This window comes from Pteronotus mesoamericanus, unplaced genomic scaffold, assembly GCF_021234165.1.
Source record: "Pteronotus mesoamericanus isolate MK-2021 breed Mesoamerican mustached bat unplaced genomic scaffold, CSHL_Meso_final scaffold_54, whole genome shotgun sequence".
Classification (NCBI taxonomy): domain Eukaryota; kingdom Metazoa; phylum Chordata; class Mammalia; order Chiroptera; family Mormoopidae; genus Pteronotus; species Pteronotus mesoamericanus.
In genome coordinates, this window is record NW_026555321.1 from 74,383,220 (window position 1) to 74,408,938 (window position 25,719).

Sequence of the window (25,719 nt, forward strand, 5' to 3'; positions counted from 1 at the left end):
TAGTTTTACGTTGTCTGGGAAGCACTTTATCTGCCCTTCAATTCTAAATGATAGCTTTCCTGGATAGAGTAATCATTGTTGTAGATTCTTGGTATTTATCATTTTAAATAATTCTTGCCAGTCCCTTCTGGCCTGCAAAATTTCTTTTGAGAAATCAGCTTACAGTCTTATGGGAACTCCTTTGTAGGTAACTGTGCTTTTCTCCTGCTGCTTTCAAAGTTCTCTTTTTATCCTTAACCTTTGCCATTTTAATTATGATATGTCTTGGTATGGTTCCCTTGGGTCCAACCTTTTTGGGATTCTCTGTGCTTCCTGGACTTGTATGTCTATTTCCTTCATCAAATTAGGGATGTTTTCTTTCACTATTTTTTTCAGATAATATTTCAATTTCTTGCTCTTTTTCTCTTCTCCTTTTGGCACCGTTGTTGTTCAGATGTTGGTACGTTTGGAGATGTCCCAGAGGCTCCTTAGTCTTTCTCATTTTTTTGAATTTATTTTTTCTTCTTGCTGTTTTGATTGAATGCTCTTTTCCTCCTTGTATTCCATATCGTTGATTTGATTCTTGGCTTCATCCCTTCCACTATTGGTTCCCTGTAGATTTTTCTTTATTTCACTTAATGTGACCTTCATTTTTGCCTGTGTCTTTTTTATGTTGTTGCAGTATCCAATGATTTCTTTGAGCATCCTGATAACCAGTGTTTTGAACTCTGCATCTGATAGGGTCCTTATCTCTTTTGTTTTGTTCTTTCTATGAAATTTTGTTCTGTTCTTTCAGTTGGCCCATATTTCTTTGGCTCTGTAATTTGGCAGCCTCCGTTTGTTTGTTTCTATGTTATTAGGTAGAGCTTCTTTGACTTCATGTCTTGGTAGTGTGGCTTAATGTAGTAAGTGTCCTGTAGGATCCAGTGGCACAGCCTCCCATATCACCCAAGCAGGGTATTTGAGGTGTGCCCCTCTTGTGGCCTGAGTACACCCTCTTCTTGTAGTTAAGCCTTGGTGGTTGTTGGCAGGTCAATAAGGAAGGATTTTCCCAGGCCAGTCAGCTGTGACCACTGACTACTGACCTCCACTCTGTGGAGGATAAGCTGTGCAGGGTCGGGTGGTGATGCTCCAACATGGTCTTTAGCTATCCAGTGCGTGCGCTGGCCCTGGGGTTTCCAGGGTGGTTCAGGCCAAGGTCAGCCCGCACCTGTGTTTTGCCCAGAGCATCCTGACTGAGCTGTAAAACAATCTGAGATGGCAGTTTGTTCTGGGCTTGGAGTTTCCCAGGCAGAGGCAAGCTGTGAATCTAATCTGGCTTCCAGCTAAAGCTCACTGAAGCCATCTGTTGCTTGTTTGATAGGATTTAAGAGCCAAGACCAGTAATTCTTAGGGAAAAGCCTCTTGGGTGGGCCCATAGGTTGGGTGGAGCAGAGCCTCTATATCTCTAAATTTGGTCTAACAGTGTTAACCAGGTTATTGGAGTCTCAGATCTGGCACCAGCTTACTCGCTCTGTTTAAGGAGGGTTAGTAAAGGGACAAAGGCCTCTGCCTGCTATGATGCCAGATACTTAAGTTCCTCCTTGTATGCTACTAGTGCCTTTTAAGCTGCTACCCCAGTGCTGGAGCCCAGAGGGAGTGAATCAGAGTAGGGGAGTCCATGTGGGGGCTCTTTAAGAGGAAATTCCTGGGGCTCCAGAAGTTTCTTTTGACTCCATCCCTGCTGGTTTTTGTATCCAACAAGTTGTAGGGACTCATCTTCCTGGCACTGGAATCATGGGCTGGGAGGCCAGGTGTGGGTCTGGGACTCCTCGCTCCTGAATTTTTTATCCATCACGTGTGCCAGGCTTCTGTGCCCCTCCTACCTGTCTGGATGGATGTGGTTTCTTTAATTTGTAGTTATCAGACTTCCACTCATCTTGATTTCTGATGGTCCTGAGTGATGGTTGCTCTGTACTTTAGTTGTAATTTTGATGTGGTCTTGTGAAGAGGTGAGCCACATCTGCCTATGCTGCCATCTTGACCCAAAGTCCTCAGCCTGAATTTCTTAATCCTTTCACTTTTTTCACTGAGTCATCCAACCCCTGTCCCCTCTGGAAACCACCAGTCTGTTCTCTGTATTTATGAGTCTGTTTCTGTTTTGTTTGTTCACTTAGATATTTTTTCAGATTCCATATATTAGTGACATCAAATGATACTTGTCTTTCTCTGACTTATTTCACTTAACATAGTACTCTCTAGGTCCATCCATGCTGTTATAAATAATAAGATTTTTTTTATGGTGGAATAATATTCCATTGTATATATATACCACAGCCTTTTTACCCACTCCTCTACTGGTGGCACTTGCGTTACTTCTGTAGCTTGGCTATTGTATGTAAATTATGCTGCAGTGAGCATAGGGGTGCATATATTCCTTTGAATTAGTGTTTTGGGTTTATTTGATATATTCTCAGAAGTGGAATAGCTGGGTCATAACAGCCTTTATTATGTTAAATTGTGTTCCTTCTGTTTGCACTTTGCTGAGGGTTTTTATTAATAGGTGCTGATTTTGTCAAATGTTTTATTGGCTTATATTGATACGATATTTTGAGTTTTATTTATTTTAAGTGGCGTGTTAATAGACTTGAGGATATTGTACCAACCTTACATTCCAGGAATATATCCCACTTGATCATGGTGTATGATATTCCTAATGTATTGCTGAATTTGCTTTGCTGATATTTTGTTGAGGATATTTTCATGTATGTTCATCAGGGTATTGGCCTATAATTTTTTTCTTTGTAGTGTCGTTATCTGGTTTTGAAATTAGGATAATGCTGGCCTCATTAAGTCATTTTGGGAGTCTTCATCCTCTTGAATTTTTTGGAATACTTTGAGAAGGATAGCTGTTAGTTCTGCTTTGAAAGTTTGGTTAAATATACCTGTGAAGCCATTTGATTCAGGACTTTTGGTGTATTGGGAGTTTTTTTTTTTTTATTACTGCTTCAGTTTTGTTAGTTGTAATTGGTTTGTTCAGATTTTGTCATTCTTCTTGATTCCGTTTTGGAAGATTGTATGTTTTTAGGCATTTATCCAATTTTTTTGGATTGTCCAATTTGTTATCTTATAATTGTAGTATTTTCCTTGTTTTTTTTTTTTTCTTTGCATTTTCTTAGTAATATTTTCTTTGCATGCAGGTGTTTGCATTTCTGTGGTGTCAGTTGTTCTCTTTCATTGATGATTTTATTTTTGGGGGTCCTACTTTTTTGGCTGGATGAATCTGGTTGAAAGGTTATAACTTTTGTTATCTTTTCAAAGTACTAGCTCTTGGTTTCATTAATATTTTGTATTTTTAAAGACTGTTTTTTAATTTTTGCTCTAATCTTTATTATTTCCTTTGTTCTCACTTTGGGCTTTGTCTTTCCTAATTCATTTAGGTTGTAAGATTAGATTGTTCATTTTAGTTTTTTCTTGTTTCTTGAAGCAGGCCTGTATTGCTATAAATATCCATTTTTGGACTGCATTCTCTGTGTCCCATAGATTTTGTGTTGTGTGTTTCATTTTCATTTGTCTCAGGGTATCTTCTGATTTCTTCCTTGAAATCATTGTTAACTCATTCATTGTTTAGTAACAGTTAAGCCTCCATGTGTTTGTGTGTTTTTCAGTCTTTTTTTCCCCCAGAAATTGATTTTTCATTTCATACCATTGTGGTCTGAGAAGATGCTTTATATGATTTTGATGTTTTTAAATTTATTGAGACTTTTTTTGTGGTCTAATGGGTGGTCTGTCCTTGAAAATGTTCTATGTGTATTTAAGAATATTTAACTGCTTTGGGGTGGAATGCTCTGAAAATATTAATTAAATTCCTTTCGTCTAGTGTGTCTGTTAAGGCTGCTGTGTCCTTGTTGATTTTCTGTCTGGAAGATCTATCCATTGATGTCAATGGGTTATTAGAATCTGTTATGACTGTATTAATGTCAATTTCTCCTTTAATGTCCATCAGTGTTTGTTTTATATATTTAGGTACACCTATATTCTCTTGTTGGAATGCTACTTTTATTGATTTAATGATTTGGTATTGGTGGCCTCCTTTGGGTTTTTGTTGTCTGGGAAGCCCTTTATTTTTATTTTTTATTTTTTCTTTAATTTTAAATGATAACCTTGCTGGGTAGAATAGCCTTGGTTTTAGGGCCTTGCTTTTAATCACTTTAAATATTTCGTACCAGTTTTCCCTGGCCGAAAATAATTTCTGTTGAGAAATCAGCTGACAGTCTTGTGGGAGCTCCTCTATGGGTAGCTAACTGTCTTTCTCTTGCTGCTTTTAAGATTCTCTTAGCCTTTAACGTTTGTCATTTTAACTATGATGTGTTTTGGTGTGGGCCTCTCAGTTTCTCCTGTTGGGACTGTCTGTGCTTTCTGAACTGTGTGTCTTTTCCTTGGCCAGGTGTTGGAGGTTTTCCATACCTAGTTCTTCAAATAAGTTCTCAATCTCTAGCTGTGTCACTTCTGCTACTCCTATAACATGAATGTTGTTTTGCCTGATGTTGTCCCAGGGGTTCTTTAAACTAACCTCATTTTTAAAAATTATTTTTCCTTTTGCTGCTTTGAATGGGTGTTTCCTGTTACCTTATCTTCTGAATAGCTGATTCGATTCTCTGCTTCATCTAACCTGCTGTTGATTTCTAGTAATATATTTTTCATTTCAGGCTCGTTCTTTTTTATGGTTTCTATGTCTTTTTTAATGCTGACTGTATCTTTTTTTAAGTCCTCACTGAATTCATTCATTTTTTTCCCTAAGTTTCTTAAGCATCCTTATAATTTTTGGTTAGAACTTTCTATCTGGTAGCTTGCTTACCTTCATTTCATTTAGTTCTTTAACTGGGGATTTCTCTGTTCCTTCATTTGGATCATGTTCTTTTGTTTCCCCATTTTGACTACCTGTTGTATTTGCTTCCATGTATTAGGTAAATTGTTTCCCAGGCTTGGTATTGTTGCTTTTGTTGTAGCTGCCTTGTGGGGCTCATTAGCACAGTCTTTCTGATCACCTGAGCACGGTGCCCCAGGAATGTCCCTTGTGTGGGTTTGTGAGCCTTCCTGTTTTAGTTGAGTCTTGATTGGTGGTGGCCTGTTTGTGGGATTCTTCCTCAGACTGGCTGACTGTGATCGACCCTGACCACATTCTACATGCTTCTGTGCAGGGCCTGATCCTGAAAGTGGAATTCACCCCAGCAAACTCTGTTGCCTCTTGAGATCTCTCTTTGGGTGTGCTGTTTGTAGAGCTAATTGGGTCATGCTCTGACATGGTCTGAAGCCTGCCATGTGGGTGTGTTTCTTCTGGGGCCTCTTGAGAGGGCCTTGGGTGCAGGTTAAAGTCAGGAACTGCCCCTGACTGACCCTGGGCTTCCTGTTTGGAGTGGTAATGTGATCCACAGTTGGTTGCTGCCTGTACCTGGCCTGGGTGTCTGTGGGAAGGGACAAGCAGCCTTCCATCAGAACTGAACCTGGGGCAAGTCAGCAAAAGGCCCAAGGCACCCCAAGATTTGCCTTCATCTACTGTCGGCCTGTTAGGTTCAGTCACTGAAAGAGCCTCCCATGGTTCATGAGTTCTGTGAGGTATCAGTGAGTTATCAGGTAGGGGTGAGTGGTATTCACCAGGTTGATATAGAGTCAAACTCCACAGTGCTGAGTCTGAGGTCTCTTGGCAAAAGTCTCAGGATACATCAAGGCTAGCTGCCACATGCCAGGTGCCCGCAGAATTTCATGGTGGGCTGTGGTCTGAGGGATTCTTCAGGTGGGACCACAGATTTCATCAGGCCAAAACAGACCAAAACTGCAGTGTGAGAAGGGAGGGATCTGTACAGGAATGTTGGTGCCAGTTAGGCACGTGAAGAAAAAATGGTCCCTACCCCAGAGCCACACAGTTCAGTCCTGACACCCCCTGTGTACACCTGGATCTCTTCAAGATTTCCTTTAAGAAAGCTTGTTCAGGCAGCTGACTCCTGCAGGGCGTGAGCATGTCATGGTGGTGACAGGTAGGAGGGTGGGGGCTGGTGAATCCCCCCCAAGGCTGATGCTGAATGGAGGGGTGCTCCACCCAGGAATTAAGGCATCTGTGGTCAGTAGGGGTGAGGGACTCAGCGCAGAGATCGCCTGGAACCACACAACCCAGTCTCTCCTCACGTGACTCCAGTCTGTTCTTTGTTGTCCTTTGATGGCGCCTACAGTGAGTGGCAGTGAATGTGATTTTGTGGACTGGTCCTCTGTGAGGGGTCCTGGGTTTCTAGCATACTCCCTTCTTTCCCTGGCAGATAGAATCCCTGATTTTCACAGCTATGTATTACGTGGGTTCCTCTTCCTGGCTCTGGTGCTCATGGCTGGGGGGCCCAGCATGGGGTTAAGACCTCTTGCTCTTTCGTGGGAAACCTCTGCAGCTGAGCTCTCCCTCCAGATTCTCAACCCCTGCACATGGGTATGGGGAAGACTTCTGTTTAGCTATCCTCAGTTGGTTATTCAGTTGATTGTTTTACAATTTAGTTGTAATTCCAGTTTTGTCCTGAGGAGATGTTTGTAACTCCTACCAACTGTACTGCCGTCTTGGATCCCCCAATAATATTTCTATCTTAGATTAGTCAAAGTAAATCGCACTAATTTTTAATAGTCTAAAAATGAGTTAAGATGTCCTAGTTAAACATGCACCTACAATAGGAATTACATGCAACTTTTGTGATCAGTTTTTGGTTTACAGAGAATATCATAGCAAGAATTTTGATATAAAAGGGTAATTTCTACTCACTGTGCATTATGGCCAATTGATATGATGAACAGGAGAGAGAAAAATTATCTGAACTATGCATGTGACAGGATGTATGTGACATATACATTGTGGGGGAAATAGTATGAAATGTGTTTACATTAGTTTGAAGCAAGATTTGGGCTGATAAGTAAGGTAACTTGTGTGTTACCAACTTAGCTATACTGGTCTTTCAACTGCTGCTTTCATATCTTTGCAAAATATACTTAAGATATATATATATATTATAGTAATAGGAGCCTTTTAAATTTAAATGTGTTGTCCCCGCATTCTTGATATTTCCGTACTTGAAATCACTCAGAACTTTGTAGACCTGCAGTTTTCTTAATTGTTTTTTTAGCACCTTGAAGATATAAAACCACTTTGTAAGTACTAAATGTCATTATATATCTTTAGAATGTGCTTTGAATGTGAAGTAATGTAGTTATGTCTTTTCTCAGCATATAAGTTGTATAATTTGTTACTTTCAAATACCAATATTTCATTATAGTCAATTTTTGTGTTTCTTTCTTTCCCTTTCTTTGGTTATGTACAAAAATTGAGGGAAATGGTGATGCAAACCAATATTTTGCTTTGAAGCACATTTCCTAAGCTTAAATTTATCTTTATAATCATTATTAATTAATCAAATGTTCAATTCATTTGTATTTCTTGAGAATGTATTCACTTGAAGACAAATGCAATCCAGATAGATGTCCATCTATATAAGCAGAATCCAGTCAATGATTTTAAAGTTTCCTTGGATAATCAATAAAATCAATAATTCAAATACAGATAAATGATAGTTGGTAATATACTATCATGATAAGACTGTAGTTTTTAAAAAATAATTTAAAACAAGTACCTCTTTTTTCTTTTTATAATAATCAGCTTTTGGTATTTTTTTTTTTTTTTTGAGGGTGGGTAAAACCAATCTATTCAATAAATGGTGTTGGGAAAATTAGACAGATACAGCCAAAAATAATGAAACAAGGCTGCCTACTTAGGTATTTCATTTTTAATGAGATCCATCTTTAAAACAAAATTTTGTTCTCCACAAAAACAAAATAGGAATTATTCTTGGGAAATGACTTCATAATGGTAAAGGTAATCAAGCTTGTTTAAGATTACTTTAAAAAGCAACTCAGTAGCATATAGCAGTTGTCAATGTTATGTGAATAGAAATTTATAGCTTAGGGTAAAATTTCCCAGGGGTCATCCTATAGGATTGTACAAAAAGCTTTTAGTTCTCCCACAATTTATAAAGAGTTAAGTAGAAGTTTTATGCAATTCTATGTAATATTATTGGAAACTAAAATGATCATAGCTATCATTTATTGTTTCAGGTGGATTATCTTATATAAATTTCACAGTGGTTTTGTGAGGTAGGAACTATCATTATCTCACATATATAGAGAAAACTGCTAAGGTCACATGTCAAGTAGGCAGTAGAAGTGGAGCTGGACCTGGACAGTCTGACTCCTAGATCTGTGTCAGGATATGTTGCTTATGTAGCTTGTAGTGCTATATAACTTAAGGGTTAAAAGAGTGACTTTGTTCTAGAAAGTGGCAGGTCACATAACTTCTTCAAACTTAAGTTTCCACAACTGTAGAATGGGTGCTTTTAGGATTAAATGGGATAATTTATTTAAACTAGCATACAGCCCTAGCTGGTGTGGCTCAGTGGATTGAGTGCCGGCCTGCAAACCAAAGGGTCACCAGTTTGATTCCCATTGTAGGGCACAAGCCTGGGTTGCAGGCCAGGTCCCCAGTGAGGGGATGTGTGAGATACAACTACACATTGATGTTTCTCTTCCTCTCTTTCTCCCTCCCTTCTCCTCTGTAAAAATCAATCAGTCAATCTTTAAAAAAATAGTATGCTACATAAAGTTATTAATAATCATATTTGTTATAATGACTACTCTTGTTTTGTGATTTTTATAACAGTTCCATATTTCCGTGGCCCAAGATTTTCAAGCATGTTTTTATGAAGCACAGTACATAAAGTAACTAATGTTTTTAAATTCTTACTGGCTTTTGATTATATGTCTAGAAGGATTATTATGAATTAGTAAGTGTAAGAGATGTTTTGGTTTCAGCAAGAGACAGAAGTTATACAAAAATGATAGTTGCTTTAAAGAAGATATCACTTCTTTATTTGTGCTTCATAACTGTTTGTGTGTATATGAGAGAGAGAGAGAGCATGTGAACATGTGCTTCCACCAGAGCAAAAGAGAGGATTCTCAGGGTGTTTACCTAATTTTTTCAGGACTTGTGTTGTGGTGCTAGAGGATGTTTCACGTTAGTTGCTGTTGTGAACAGAGAAAACCACAGGGTCCATATTTTGGAGAGGTCAGGTCCGGTGATCATAGGATGGTTTGTGATAAATTGGAAGAATAATGGTTTGATTCCATGGATTGGAGGTCAAAATGATGGCAGATTTATGGAAAATGAGGGAGTGGAAAACTGAAAGGCTAGGAGATTCTAGGCAGAGAGGAAGATATCTGTGTTAGGATTTTAGAAGCAGTGTAAGGAGCCATGAAATTAATGGGTACAGAAGTGGAGGTATTAGATTGGTTTGTGGATTGTGTAAAATTTGACAGGGTTTGGGCAAATAGGTGAAGGACAAGTCCTAGGAAGTTTGTTTTAACATTGAGTAACTCTGCAATTGAGTATTATATACTGCTGCTGACAGGGGAGACACAGGACCCCATTGGTTAGGAATGAGAACAGGAAAGAGACTGACTGAGGACCGTAGGTGGGGCTGCTTTCACATTCTACAAAATAGTACCTTTTAGTGCATTTTAAAAGATGGACCTAATTCTATTCTTTAAAAATCATTAGATAGTATATGTTAATGAAACTGAACTTTCATGAACTTTCTGATCATGTCCATTTATTTGATGCAATGTTCTTGGCTAGGAACAGAAATCTCAACTATTCACTTTAATATTTCTTTTTGATTAATTTATGTCAGTATGAAATTGATTAACTAGAAACTTATGTACATATTCTATTTTGTTAATATTTGGCACAGTGCTTTCTTTAGCGTTTTCATTTTGAGAGGTTATTAGATTCAGCATTTTCTGGGGCAGAATGTTTTTTAGAGGCAATTTTGTCTTTTTGGGAAATAAATCATAATTTGGAAAAAGCTGCATTTGAATATGTGTAGCTCTTATAATTGTGAGCTTTTTGCATTTACATTGACGTTCTTTTGTATAGGAGTTAAAGTTCCTCGTAATTTTCGCTTGTTGGAAGAACTTGAAGAAGGACAAAAAGGAGTAGGCGATGGTACGGTTAGCTGGGGCCTTGAAGATGATGAAGACATGACACTTACAAGGTGGACAGGCATGATTATTGGGCCACCAAGGGTCAGTGCTATAAATTACATATTTTTTCTCCTAATTTTTTCACTTTACATTAAGCATTTTATTTTATAATATTGATACTAAAATAATCATGATACTTCTAATTGAAAAATTACTCCCTTTTGATTTTGTATACATTTATTGATGCTTCCCTTGTGCAGGGTATAATACTTGATTTTCTGGAGGATTTGGGGGGAAAGATTGATATGGTCATTGCCATCAAGATGTTTGCAGTTTAGTTGAGAAGAAAAGTACAAATGATAGACTCTATGGCAGAGAAAGTTCATTACGGGACTTTAGAATATGTTTCTTCTAGCTGGAATAATTGAGGAAGGCTGAACAGTGGAGGAAGTTGCCTTTGGAATGAATGAGCCTTAAAGAACTGACTGGTAGGATTTCAGAAGGTGGTGATGGGGATGGAGAACATTCCAGATAGAGAGGAGAAAAGGTGAGGAAATGGAGGGGTTATCTGGGAAGAGCGAACAGTCTATCTTGACATATATTACTAACCCAACAATGTGTAACCAGTAATTTCTAAATTGGTTTCTGTTCAGTACACATTGCTGTTGACTTACCATGTAAATGCTATAGGCCTCAGTTTCTTCATCTGTAATATATATTAAAAAGTCTATGATTATTACGCATTTTCTAGTGATTTGGGGAACAAGCCCATTGTGTTTTATTCTTAGGTCTTCCTGAAGTTTGTGAAGTTTTATTTTTACTCAAGAATTTGTTCAGATTGGGATTTTTTTTTCTACATTGCGTTCCTTACTTAAAGGTCCCTGCAGTGAGTCATTAAAATATGTGTTATACAATGTTTTGACTTGCTGGAAGAAACACAAATTTGAAGGTTTTTTTACTCTGGTTTTGCTACCTTGTGATGAAAACATTTCACCTATTTTCCTATTGGATAGTGTTTAGATTTCCTGTGGATTATTTCAAAAGAAAAAGGGATCAGGTAATTAGCAATGCTAACTTTAAAAGATAAATTAATGTATGTTTTATATTTTCTTGTATTCCTTTGCAAAATTTGTATACACTACTAAACTAACAAACTCCCCCATCCCTCTGCCAGTTTTTCTGTAAGACTCTTGAAGAAGGGAGTATAATATTGATGATTAGAATTTTTGACATAATTTGGTGTTTATAAACCTTGTTTTTCACTGCCTGTGAACATTATTACTATGGTCTGTTAGGTTAAAAAAAAATGCCTTTAACTTATGAACATCTTACTTAATGAGTAGTTTGAACATTTGACAGTCTGAACTGATGGAGTATAAAGTGGAAATTTAGATTTTTTCCCCCCAGTTACTACTTCCAGTGGACTTTAAACTTTAAGAATGGTGTTAGAGCTTATGTCTTAAGTTCATCAGTGATTTTTTTTGGGCTGTTTCAAAGCACAGTTCTCAAATGTGGAAGAGCAGCTTCTGCTTCATCTCTTAACCAGTTGTGATCACCAGTGGGACTCTCCAAGCTGACTGTCTTTTCTGGTGTCACAGAAGTGTAGGAAGCTCCCATGTCCAGCCTGTGCCCAGTGTCGGGGCAAATGCTCTTCTAGCTTGTAGGGAGGTTAGAACCTTCTCAGCAAGGGGGGCACATAGACCAGAGCTGCTGGCTACCAGGCCATGCTTCTCTTCCAGTGTGTCCTCTGCTTTCTATGGGTGGCAGTTTTGGAATACTTACTCTTGGGTGCCAGGAAGAGGCAGGAGGAGACTACCTTGCAAAGGCACGAGTATATGCCTGCCAAACCAGACTACTCACCACACAATGATTTTCTGTCTTGCATCTTTTCTCCAGTTATCTCCCTCACTGAGGCATATATGACCAGGGGAAAGTGAGTGGTCACAGAACTCATTCATTTGCCATTTAATAAAACTGGTGGGGTTTGTGTCTTACATTAGTTGTTTTCTCTTTAGAAGGTGCCATATCTAGAGCAATTTTGTTCCCAGCTTTGGGTATCCACATTCAGCTAGGGTAATAGGAAAATTCTTAACATATTGCTATTTGATTAGCTGATTTTTGTTTTTGTTTTTTTTTAAAAATGTGCTACTGATTAAGAGTATTGTTTTTTTTGTGTGTGTTATCCCACAAAACACAATTTATATGGTTTGTATAACTAGCAATTTCTTTTTTCCATATATGTTTGTGTGTTAAATTTTACAAAGCAATATTTTTTCAGCATTAGAGGTTTAGTTACTTTTCCTATATGTTGTTTTATATGCAAATGGAGATACTATACCCATCTTTTAAAGTTTTGAGAATTAAATGAATTAATAATTAGACAGTAGGAGAGTATCTGATCATAATGTATACTTAATAATTATTAGTTCCTTTTACTACTCTCTTTTTATTTTATTCTTTAGTTAGATAATAGAAAGACTGGGCTGTTAATTTAAAATTTAGAGGTGAAAAGAAAAATTAACCCAGGGTATCAAAAGGTAGTATGATGTTTACTCTGAGCACTGAATTAGATCAATAGGCTAGCTTATAGTTCTTCAACTTTTTTTAAAAATTGAGGTATAATATATGTATAGTGAAATGCATAAATCTTACCACGAGTTTTGACAAATGTACCTTGTTACTCACACACTTATTGAGATCGAGAACATTTCTGTCACCCCACAAAGTTCCCTGTGCTCCTTCCCATCGCTTTCCCTTCCCATTCACTACTGTGTGCACCCTACAGTTTTGACTGTTGTAGAACTTTGTATAAATGGAATCACACAGTGTGTTCATTTACCAGTTTGCTTTTTTTGACTCAGTGTAATGTCTCAGATAGTCATCTGTGTTGTTTCATGTAGTAGAAGTGTGTTTTTATTACTGAGTAGTATTTTACTTTATGGATAGACCCTAATATGTTTATCACTTCTCCTGTTCATGGGTATTTGTATTTTATTATTACAAATAAAGCTGCTATGAGCATATTTTTTATAAGTCTTTTTGTGAACAGATGTTTGTCTCCATTTCTCTTGGGTAAATAAGAATGGAATTGCTTATTTTTAGGGTAGGTGTGTGCTGGCTTAATCTTCATAAGAAAATGCCAAATTGTTTAAAAAATGGTTATATCATTTTTTGACACCCAGCAGATACAAGAGTTCTGGTTGTTTGGACATACTTTGAGTATCTTTAATGTTACAGAATTTCTTGGGGGCCATTATTATTATCATTTTTTTTTTTTTAATGCAAGTTTTCTGGAGAGGCTGATGTTCTAGATTGGAGAGCCACAGATTAGATGATTTCCTTGAGATCTGATTTTAGTCCTTTTTTATATTATCTAAAGTGCTGGTCATATTATTAATATATGTTTGCCATTGAACTTTGATGAGTTTTAGATAACTGTTTCTTTTTAAAATATATACAAGATTGTTGCATACATTTAAACTATAGTAGTTTGATACCCCAGATCTGACCTCCACTCGGGAGTAACTCTTAATTAAGGGAAAGGAAAATGTGGATCAGTTTTGGTAAGTGAAGTCTGTAGATGGATGGTTAGGTACAGCTCCCACCCAGGTAATTGTAGAAACCAACAGGCGTTACATTTGTCCCTTTCATTAATTTTTACTTTTCTGTTTTAATTGTATACTAGAAAGTTAACCAAGTGAGCAAATCATAAAGATAAGGAGAGTTAATTATAGGCAGGAAAATAAGCCATGAGTAATCTAGAACCATTAAGACCTATAGCTTTGGTATGGTAATGTTAAACTTCTTAATTATGAAACCCTATTTTAAAATGATGTAGAAGCATAAAGTTTGCTGTTTTATCTCTGAATTCAGATAATGGAATTTATGAACCACAAAAATAGTAAAGTAGTAATGTAAATATAAAAGAGGCATGAAATATTTTCTTGCTGTAATACAGTGTTTTTCCTTTTGCTAGAAGTTACTGATTACACTACGAGTGGGAGAACCATATAATTTGTTGTCCAACCAGGTTCTTTTGAGAATGAAAAGAAGCACTATTAATGTTAATACTGGAACAGTAGGAATAAACAGAATTGTCTTGGACAAATGGGAACCTTTGTATGTGCGTGACACAGTCAAGTAGTCCCTTCCCCAACAATGCGAACTCTTTGCTTTTTTCTTTTCGTTAGATGCAAAAAGCAAATTCTTATCATTTTGATATGATTGTATAGAATTATTTTATAGAATCTCTACTTTTAAGTATGTTTGCTGCATTTTTCTAACCATTTAGGTCAAATAAATTTGAATGTAGAAAAGTAAATTTTTGATCACATACAAAATAATATCAAGTACATTCAAATTGTACTTTCCTCTTTATTAAGCACTTGAATATTACTATTTTTTTTTTTTGCCTTCCAGACAAATTATGAAAACAGAATATATAGCCTGAAAGTAGAATGTGGACCTAAATACCCAGAAGCTCCTCCATCAGTTAGATTTGTAACCAAAATTAATATGAATGGAATAAATAATTCCAGTGGAATGGTAAGTTAAAGTAGTCATTTTATTCTTATGTAACCTATAATATGTAGTCAGGAGAAAGTTAAAATAAAAGGATCTTTGTTTAGATGAAAGTCGAAAGAAGTTTATCTTAAGTTGTTTTTCTTTTATAAATCAACCCATCCTTACAACCTTCATGTATATAGATGTGACAGCAACGCTTCTCTTGGGGTTTTATTAATTGCTTCCATCATAGTTCACCGAATCCTTTTTTGGTGAAAAGATGACCACTAGTTTTTTTTAATGTTATTTTTCTTTGGGGTTAGGTTATTCATATATTTGGTGAGGTTAAAAGGATGAATATTCATGAAAAGAGGATTTTTCTTTGAGAGGAATAAGTATGGTCTGCATTGGAACAAATAGTCATAGTTGAGCACTGTTGTTTATTTAAAGCAAATAAACCAAAATGACACACTCTGCCTGACTCATCTAACAAAAATGGAAGAGCCCTCACTGGTGTAGATCAGTGGATTGTGTGCCAGCCTGTGAAACAAAGGATCTCTAGTTCGATTCCCAGTCAGGGCACAAGCCTGGGTTGCAGGCCAGGTCCCCAGTGGGTGGCACATGAGTGGCAACCACACGTTTCTCTCCCTCTCTCTAAAAATAAATAAAAAAAAAAGTAAGTTGGTAGAAATAGCTAAATTTCCAATATGAGTAGATTTGTTAGATTCAGACTTGAAAGTTCAGGCTCTTCAGGTACCATGTTGAGATTACACTTCCATGCAAAATATATGTTAGGAATCATAATAACATAATAAGAGAATGAACTTTATCCATCTTAGGAAATATAGAATATTGTCAATATTCTTAACTTCTGTATGCTACGCCTTATCCCATCCCTGTGTTCTTTCTCCACCAAGGGTAATTAACATCTTGAATATTTTCTTTTATATTTACTTACTTTATAGTTTTACCTAATTTATCACATATGAACAGCAGTTTTTCCTCCCTCCCTCCCACCCTCTTTCTGTCTATGTATCTAAAACCATGAATATATACCTATACCTCAAATTCTATTCCAATACTGTAGGTTTAATTACAGATTTCATCCTTCCCATATTTGTAATTCCTTCTTCCAACAGTGAGGAATTTTTCTAAAACACAGATTGTGTCACATCACTTACGTGCTTTGAAGTTTTTAATGGCTTCAGCCACAACGTGGTTGCTTCTTGCCATGACTCATCAGCTGACAGTACACACTGCCCTCCACACCTTTCATCGGGCTCTATGACCGACCTTTGCGCTTCTGTCCTTCCTGTGTGGACATCTCTACTCTAGCAAATCCTAATCAGATTCTCAATGTAAATGTCATTTTCTTAAAAAATTCTTTCCTGAGTCCTCAGTCTGAATTAAATCTCTTCTTATTCTGTTATATGTAGTTACATTGTTATTTTCATTTATAGTAGTTACTGTAAATTTTTTTATTACTTTTCTCTTGTTTTTATTTTGGTGTTTCTAAGAGAAATCTTTTTAACCTACAGAGCAGTTTTAGAGAATGATATAACCAACATTCTCCACCTGCTTTTGTCATATAGTAACACTTTTATCTTGTTTGTAACAGATCTTTTTTAGAGACTACATTATAAATGGTTAACTCTCTGTGTGTCTTTCCCCAGTTTCACCTTTCCCTCTTTCCTCAGAGGTAGTCCGATCTTGAATTTGCAGTTTATAATTTCTGTGCTTGATTGTTGTGCTTTTACTATGCACCTGTGTATACTTCTATATTGTTATTTTGTGCGGAATCATATGTCACTAATTTTTTGGATTACCCATGTTGAGTCATACAAATTAGATCTTTAAAAATTGTTAAATATTCTGTTTTTGACTTGCTGAGCATTTAGGTTTTTTTCAGTTTTCTCTGAAAAGATTGTACAAGTGTTCTTGTACCTTAAGGCAGTGCCTCTCAGGACCTGGTATTTGTTTATTGGTTCCAATGTTGTAGATAAATACTTTTATAAAATATAATAAAATTGAATTACTAGAAAAATGAAACAACAAAGACAAAATTATAAGCTCTGATTTTTTAAAATAAAAATTGCTCTCAAATTGCTCTAGATCTCTCTAACCACTACCCTGAATTCCTGTTTATCTTGTCATGGACTATTCAGTTCAAGAAGTAACACTGTTCAATGGAGAATACTTTGAATAGCTCCAGGGCATACACCTAGTAGTGAAATGTCTGCTGAGGTGTGGGGCTTATCTTTAGCTTGATTGAATATTGCCAAGTTGCTTTCCACAGGGCTGTGTTTATGTCTGTCCTACTAACTATGTGTAAGAGTGGCCTGTGAATGCACATTCCCACCAGTCCTTCATAATGTCAAGCCAGAGTGGGGATTTGAAAACAGTGAATAAATACTAATTTTAATTATTGAAGTGTAGGTGTGTGTGTGTAGAGGATTGAGGTAGGGTGAATATGTTGGGAATGAGTTTTTCTCTTGATTGATATCTAAGATTTAAATTATTAATTTTATAACTAGTAAATAAATAGAGAATTTCACCTTGACTACTGCTGATTGTGCCAGGATAATTTTATATATTATGAGGTGATTTAACTACTGGATGAATTATGGCTGTTGCTTTAGTCATTTTGGTTTATATTTACTTAATAGAACCAGTCAAAATTATTTTTTGTGAGTGGTTAGTATTGTAAAGCATAAATTACAGTGTCTTATGCTGTAAGGTCTCAAGTTTTGGAGGCTATTGTATATTATAGACAGATAAGATCCAGATTTGTTCTGACATGATATTTCTTTTCCCATGCTCTCTTCTTCCTTCCTTGTTTTTATCTCCCCCCACCCACCCCCGCCGATTTTTATGCATCCTATTGGTATTTTACAGGTTTATTTAACTATAGTTTAACTTTACAGCTGGAAGTATTTGTTTCTGCTTTGGGAAGAACTTGGTATTCTCTCGACTTATTTTATTAACTTGTTCACTTATGGAATCTGTTTAAAACAGGCTAATGGAATTGCTACTCTTATTTATTTATTCAAAAGATTTTATTTCTTTTTTAGAGAGCGGGGAAGGAAAGGAAAAAGAGAGGGAGAGAAACATTAATATATGATTGCCTCTCACACGTCCCCTACTGGGGACCAGGCCCGCAACGCAGGCACGTACCCTAACTGGGAGTTGAACTGGCGACCCTTTGTTTTGCAGGCTGGCACTCAGTCACTGAGTCACAGCAGTCAGGACCCTCCTCTTTTAAGTTAAAGCATTGGAGGAAGCATTTTTAAATATCTTAACATTGTTTCAATTGCTTGTCAGAGAGATGTTTCTGTTCTGTTTTTAAATAGTTCTGTTGTTACATAATTCACATACCATACCATTCAGTTCACTCCCTTAAAGTACATAATTCAATGTATTTTAGTGTTCATGGGTTGTGGCCCTATTACCAGAATCCAATTTTATAACATTTTTATCTTTTCCAAAGCAACCCCCTTACCCATTAGTTGTCACTTTCCACCCCCCACCTCCCTCACACTAAACAACCACTAAATTATTTTCTGTCTTTATAGATTTGCCTATTCTGGACTTTTTGTATAAATGGAATCATACAATATATATTCTTCTGTGACTAGCTTCTTTCACTTAATATAGTATTTTCAAAGTTCATTGATGTTGTGGCATTTGTTAGTACTTTATTTCTTTTTATTGCTGAATACTATTCTGTTATATGGTCATATCACATTTTGTTTATTCATTTATCACGTGGTAGATAATAACATTTTGATTTCTCTTGAGTAAATATATCTTGGAGTGGAATTGCTGGATCGTGTGGTAACTCAATGTTTAACATTTTTGAGGAACTGCCAGACTGTTTTTCAAAGTGAACGTAGTATTCTGCATTCCAACCAACAGTATATGAGGGTTCTGACTTTTCCACATCCTTGTCAACACTTGTTACTGTCTACGTCTTTTTTATTATAGCCATCCTACAGAGTGTATAGTAGTATTTATTTCATTGTGGGTTTGATTTGCAGTGCTCTGATTAGGCTAATGAAGTTGAGTACATTTTCAAATGCTTATTGGCCACTTGTGTCTATTTAGATTCTTTGTTTTTTTCAAGCAGTTGAAAACAACAGGATTTATTATCTCACAGGTTCTGTGGGCCAGGTATGTAGGTGCAGCTTTTTTAGGTCATAGGGCTCAGGGGCTCTCATAAGGCTGCAGTCAAGATGTCAGCTTGTGCTGTAGTCTCATCTGAATGCTTGACTAAGGAATGATCCAATTCCAACCTCAGTCTTTTGGTTGTTGGCAGGATTCAGATTTTTGTGAGTTTTTGTGCTGAGAGCATCAGTTTCTTGCACACTGTTGCCCACAAAGCACTCTCAGTTCCTTGCCATATAACCCTCTTTTTAGGGCAGTTCACAACATGGCAGCTGACTTCCACCTGTGAAACAAGGAGTAAAAGAAAGAAAGAGTAAGATAGAAACAAGAATATTTTTGCAACTTAATATTGGAAATGACTCTCAGTAGTCTGTTCATTTTAAGCAAGTCACTAGGCCTAGCCCCTATTCAAAAGGAGAGATTCCATAGGATATGAATATCAAGAGTTGAAGATCTTTGAGAGCCATTTTAAAAGCTGTCTTAGTTTGGGCTGCTATGACAAAAATACCATAGACTGGGTGGCTTAAACAACAGAAATTTATTTCTTACAGTTCTGGATCAGGGTGTTACCTAGCATGGTTGGATTTTGGTGAGAGTACTCATATTTGTTGTAGATGACTGACTTCTTGTCCTCACACTGAAGTCTCAAGCTCACTAATTGAAGAGACAAGCTTACTAGTCTCTCTCCTTTAAAGGATACAAGTCCTGTCATGGGTGCTCTACCTTTATGATATCATCTAGGCCTAATTACTTTCCAAACACCTCAGCTTCTAATACCATCCCTGTAGGGGTTACAGTTTAACAAACCAGTCCATAAAAGCTGCCTACCACAGTCTGCCCTTGCCCATATTTTAATTGAGATAAGTTTTTACTGAGTTGTAAGAGTTCTTTAAATAGTGAAAAAGAGTCCCTGATCAAATGTATGATTTGCAAGTATTTTTCCTATTCCGTGGATTGTGTCTTTGCTTTCCTAATTGTGTGATTTGCAATGCAAACATTTTACATTTAGGTGTAACCATTTTATTTTTATTTTTATTTTTTATTTTTTTGTTGTTCATTGTACTCTGTTTTATCTCAGAAACGATTACAAAATCCAATGTCAGGAAGATTTGCTCCTGTTTTCTTATAAGAGTTTTTAATTGTTATTTTTCTAAATCCTTACCTGAGGATATATTTCTTACTGATTGTTAGAGAGAGGAAGGGGAAGGGGGGAGAGATGTTTATATGAGAGAGAAACATTAATCAGTTTTTTCCTGTACATGCTCTGACCAGTGATTGAACCAGCAACCTAGGTATGTGCCCTTACTGGGGATAAAACCCGCAACCTTTTGGTGTATGGGACAATGCTCCAACCAGTTAAACTACCTGGCCAGTGCTCTTCTAAAAGTTTTATAGCTTTTGCTCCTAATTTAGTTGTGATCCATTTTGATTTAATTTTTGTGAGAGTTAAGAGTACAACTTTATTCCTTTGCGTATGGATATCTAGTTGTCCCAACACCACTAATTGAAGAGATTTCTTATTGTGTATTCTTATCAAAGGTCAGTCCATTGTGTATATATGATGCATACATTTATTTTGGGGCTCTCAGCTGTATTTCATTGACACGGATGTTCATCCTTATATAAGCACCACCTTCTTGATTACTATAGCTTTGTAGTAACTTTTGAAATTGAAGAACTTGGTTCTTCTTTTTCATATTGTCTTGGCTATCCTGGGTTCCTTTCATCGTCACATGAATTTAAGGATCAATTTGTCCACTGGAAAAAAGAAAAAGTTAAAATTTTGATAGGGATTGTATTGAAGCTGTAGATCAATTTGAGGAATATTGTTATCTTAATCCATATTAAGCCTTTTGATCCATGTGCATGGAATCTTTCCATTTATTTAGGTCTTCATTTCTGTCAACAATTTTTTTTTATAGTTTTGGGTATACAGGTCTTATACTTCTGTTAAGTTTATACCTATGTATTTTATCCTCTTATTGCTACTGTAACTAACATTGTTATCTTACTTTGATTTTTCAGATTGTTCTTTGCAGGTATGCAGGCATAGAGCTGGTTTTTGTATGTTGATCCTGTATCCTGCAGCATTGCTGTCCTGGTTTATTAGCTTTAATAGTTTCTTTAATGGATATCTTAGGATTTTCTTTATACAAGATCATGTCAACTGTAAATAGAGCCAGTTTACTTCTTTTCTGCCTGGATGCCTTTTATTCCATTTTCTTGCCTGATTGCCTATTTAGGACCTCTAGTACCATCATGAGTAGCAGTGATGAGACTGGAAATCCTTGCCTTGTTCCTGATATCAGGAGGAAAGTATTTAGTCTTTCACTGTAAAATATGATGCTAGCTGTATATATTTTTTTACAGATGCCCTTTATTAGGTTGAGATAGTTCCTTTCTATTCTTAGTTTGAGTGCTTTTATCATACAAGGTTATTGGATTCTGTTAGATGCTTTTTGTGTCTGTTGAGATAATTGTGATTGTGTTTTCTATTTTAATATGGCATATTACATTACTTGACTTTTAAAATATTGAACTAACCTTGAATTTCTGGGATGAATCCCATGTGGTTATGGTACATAATCTTTTTTCATATGTTGCTCAAGGTCAGCCACAGGTGACAGTTTATGGCCTTCTCAGGTCTCTCAAGAGCCTGTGCACAGCCCTGTATGTGTGTGGTCTTCTAGATTTACAGGCATATGTTAGAACTTTTCAATATCCCTATGGATATCTGTAGAGTCTTCTGAAGTATTTTGGTTACCTTCCTGTTTGCCCTGTTATTGCTTCCCCTGTCACTAGTGATGTTAAAAGATTGACACTGCTTTAATGCCTGGGGTAAGGGTGGCATGGGTGGGTGACAGAATAGGCAGTACCCAATGTGTGATTTCTGAGGTCAGATAAAGAAAAGCCTCGTGGATGATGTTTTTCAGGGAATTGCCAGATAGGTCAAGTGATGGCAGTTACCTGGGAATGAGGCTTTGAAGGAACTCTAGCCACATGATGTCAGTCTTCCATAGTGGAAGATTAATTTAGTGTGATGCATAGAACACATTGGAAAGAAAAATCTGAAAGCAGAGATCACGTTCACAGTTCATTCCTAAATCCGAATGGAGATAATTGCCCAGCTCCTTGGTAGAGGAACTGAGAATGGAAAGGAATCCTCTATCTTTACTTCATCAAGAAGGAATTAGTAGCCATGGCTGGTGTAGCTCAGTGGATTGAATGCCAGCCTGCGAACTAAAGGGTCACCGGTTCAATTCCCAGGCAGGGCAGATGCCTCGCTTGCTGGCCAGGTCTCCAGTAAGGGGTGTGCAAGAGGCAACCATGCATTGATGCTTCTCTCCTTCTCTTTCTCCTTCCCTTCCCCTCTGTCTAAATATAAATAAGTAAAACCTTTTTAAAAAAATTAAAAAAGAGAAGGAATTAGTAAATATGTTTACAATGTAGTTATTTAACATACACTTAAAAAAATTTCTGGTGACCAAAGTTCATTACATGTTTATCTGTAAAATGTAGAAAAGCACCCACACACAAAAGACACAGATTTTTTTGAAATACGTTAAAGAAGGAATATTTTCTCTAAATATTATATTAGCCTATAGTTTTATAATATTGACTTTTGTGGAAAGAGAGCCAGGCTGTGAGTTTTTAAAAGGACTTATTAAAATGTTTACTAAATTAATGCCAGAGTACTTTAAACTTGGTAATTAATTGTATTCTTTATCTCTCCTTTCAGGTAGATGCACGGAGCATACCAGTATTAGCAAAATGGCAAAATTCATATAGCATTAAAGTTGTACTTCAAGAACTAAGACGTCTAATGATGTCCAAAGAAAATATGAAGCTTCCACAGCCCCCAGAAGGACAAACGTACAACAATTAATTTTAGTGAATCTCAAATTTGTCTTAAATCAACAATCTTCTATTCATGTTAATGTCTTGATTAAATATCACAATGCAGAATACCCACACATTAAGTAAAAGAATTCCAGCTGGTAAACATGACCTGGACATTTGTAAGAATATATTTAATATATGTATACACATTATCTTTTCAGGTAACAGGAGGAAAAATGCAGCACATTTTTTTTTTAAGGCATTGTCATTTAAACATAAACCTGGAGTACTCAAAATAGAATTCAGGTTTAAAAGATGAAAGTATGGTTAGAAGTGTCAGATACACATAGCTGTGGTGGAAGCATGTGTGTTTCTAAAAATCTCAAGAAGAAAAAAGAAATGGCATGCTTTATCCATCTTGCTTAGTGAAAGAGATTCAGTTTAAATTGTCTAAAGTAGCAGGTACAATGAATATTGTCAAAAATTGTTTTAATTTTCAAAGTGGTGTGGGTTGCTGACTACCAGTAGTATCAAAAATATGTTCAGGATTGTTTTGATACCTGTATTTATAATAAAAAAATGTCATGGGGAAGGTCGATGAATTTCTGTTAAAAGCTGTTTCTGTGTGTTACATGTAAAAGACATGGCAAATATTTGTTTACAGTCTTTGACAAACATGCATTTAAGTTTAAGTGAAATCAGCAAAAAGGAAATAAGTGTATGGATATGTGATTTTTGAGATTAGTCTTAAAATGTAAATAAAATGTGGATTGTGTCCTCAGAAACTGTGCCATTTCTATTATATTGATGTGGTATGTGTACAATACCTTGCCAAGGTAGCAAAAATTGGAATTATTGGTAGCTTTTCATTCATACACACTTTTTATTACTTATCCTATTTTGTATACTTCTTGTGAATTGAAATTTGCAGAGTACAAATTATTTGAGAAGTTTTAATTTCTTTGGACAAGGAGGAATCCCAAGTACTATATTTTGACTTTGGTTTTACCAGAAATATATTAAAAAGATGTTTGAATTCTAGCAATTTTTTATAGAATTATAGATTGTAAGTTATTCAAATATACATTCTATTTTTTATTCATAACTTTTTTCTTTATTTTTTCTGTGACATTTCTTCTCCCAATGCTTTTAATACTAACTGGGGTTAATTTTATCCATTCCACAGTTTTTCACTTTGGAATATATGTAATTCTGTACTGATGTTCTGTTTACCAAAGTGATGAGATGTTTTACGTTACGTTACTGGTTTCCATTTCATAGTGCTAGGTATATTACTTTATTGAAAATACTGTTTTTTTACGGAATTCACTGAATAAAATAGAAAGGCGGTCAGGTGACAAGGACAGATTTCTTAAACATGCCCTGACATGTTTTTATCAAGTTCATTTAAATCTAAAGCTTTGAGCTACCTTTTCTTGGTCAATAATATATTAAAGTCAGTGACAGTTTGTCTAAACTTTTAATTTCAACATTGTTACTCTATTTTAATTATGAAAGATGTTTAAAATGCTTTAAACTGACACATAGAGAATACATAGATACAAATTAGTGCATGCGTAATTTATTAAAATAGGTTTGAAATAAACTATTACCTTGGAATACATGCTTAAAATTATTAAATTGTTAAAGGAGATTAAGATGGATTTCACTGATGTCATATATAGTTACTGATGGTCTAAATCAATCTCTTTAATAACTTCCACTTTGCAAATGTGTCTTGTCATACATGGGTGCCATGAAGCATTTGAATGCTGTTACATTATTCATATATTGGTGGGTTGAGAATCTGTTACCTTAGTCTCTTGTCCTGTTTCCTTTCTCCATGTCCAATATTGTGAAGTTTTTTGTTTGTTTGCTTAATTTCCCTCAAGTGTATGTTGTCTGAGTTGCCTTTATAATGTTTATGTCCTTTCCTTTGTTTTTGACACTGGATCTCTGCTGAAATCTGCATGTCATTTAGCTAATTTGCAAAGCAAGATCCATTGTGCATGTAACAATCGAGATGTACATGGCAATCTAAGACACACTGGTTGATTATTGGAGGAGTTAATACAGAACCACTCTTAATTGTAGTAACGTTTCTAAGACAGGAATTTTGAAGCTATTTTTCATTTGTCTGTTTTGTAAAGTGGTTGAGGTTTTGGGAGTGTGTTATTAATTTAAATGAACTGTAAGATTGCCTTTGAAATTTGTTTAAAAGGTTAGCAGGTGAGACCCTAGAGGATGATTTTATATTAATAAAGATTACAAAAATAAAATTCTTGTCCTGTTAGGTCAGTGTTATGCTTTAATGGTTTTAATTACTAATGTTCAGAATTTTATTATTATTTTAAAGTAATGGCATTTACTGTTATGGAGTTTTTAGAATTTTGGAACAAACAGTTGTAAGAATAGTCAATGGTATTTAAGACTTTCATGTGTAAAATACCAAAATGTGTAATTTTAAATTGTCCTTTCAAAGTAATTTATCACACTTCAGATTTGGAGAAATGATTGGAAAATGAATTAGTTTGAATCCCATATACTTTATTAGCCTGGATTGCTTAATACCAATTTATTGATTTAAGTATTTCCAATATATATCATTATTGATAATTACATATGACATTTCATAGTTTTTTGAAAATTTAGAGGACAAAGCTGTAAAGTTTTAATGCATTTTCCTTAATATATTTGGTGTGCATGGCTTTGGGTGGTGCTGGCAGGTGCTCAAAAATTAAAGACTATGGTCAAAACTGGGTTAACTTTAAAAAAAGTTACTGGGATGATACTGGTTAAAATTATATAGGTTTCAAGAGTACAGTTCATAATATATCATTTGTATATTGTGTGTTCACCATCCCAAGCCAGGTCTCCTGCCATCAAGATTACCCCTTTATCCTTTTCCTCCCCCCACCTGTTTCCCTTGGTAATGACCATTCTATTGTCTGTCTATGAAGTTTTTTGTTTTTGTTTTCCTCTTAATCCTTTCACCATTTTCACTCAGCCCCACTACCACCTCCCCTCAAGACAGTCTGTTCTCTGTATCTATGAGTCTGTTTCTATTTTATTAGTTTCTTTTATTCATTAGATTCCACATATGAATGAAATCATATATTTGTCTTTCTTTGACTGGCTTATTTCATTTAACATAATACTCTCCAAGCCCATTCATGCTATTGCAAAAGGTAA

The 25,719-nt window shown here is 35.8% G+C and overlaps 1 protein-coding gene across 3 annotated transcripts in view; it reads left to right on the forward strand.

The window, feature by feature from the left end:
* The window catches only part of UBE2V2 (ubiquitin conjugating enzyme E2 V2), a 44,723-nt gene extending 21,411 nt beyond the window's left edge, over positions 1–23,312 (forward strand). For 2 of the 3 annotated variants that reach the window (XM_054595585.1, XM_054595586.1), the window contains exons 2-4: positions 9,974–10,122; positions 14,440–14,565; positions 22,427–23,312. In XM_054595585.1, the coding sequence (XP_054451560.1) occupies positions 9,974–10,122; positions 14,440–14,565; positions 22,427–22,573 (422 nt within the window). In that variant the 3' untranslated portion in view covers positions 22,574–23,312. Of the gene's footprint in view, positions 1–8,698; positions 8,758–9,973; positions 10,123–14,439; positions 14,566–22,426 lie in introns of all 3 variants that reach the window. The other variant, XM_054595587.1, reaches the window with a different exon arrangement.
* The last annotated feature ends 2,407 nt before the right edge of the window (positions 23,313–25,719 follow it).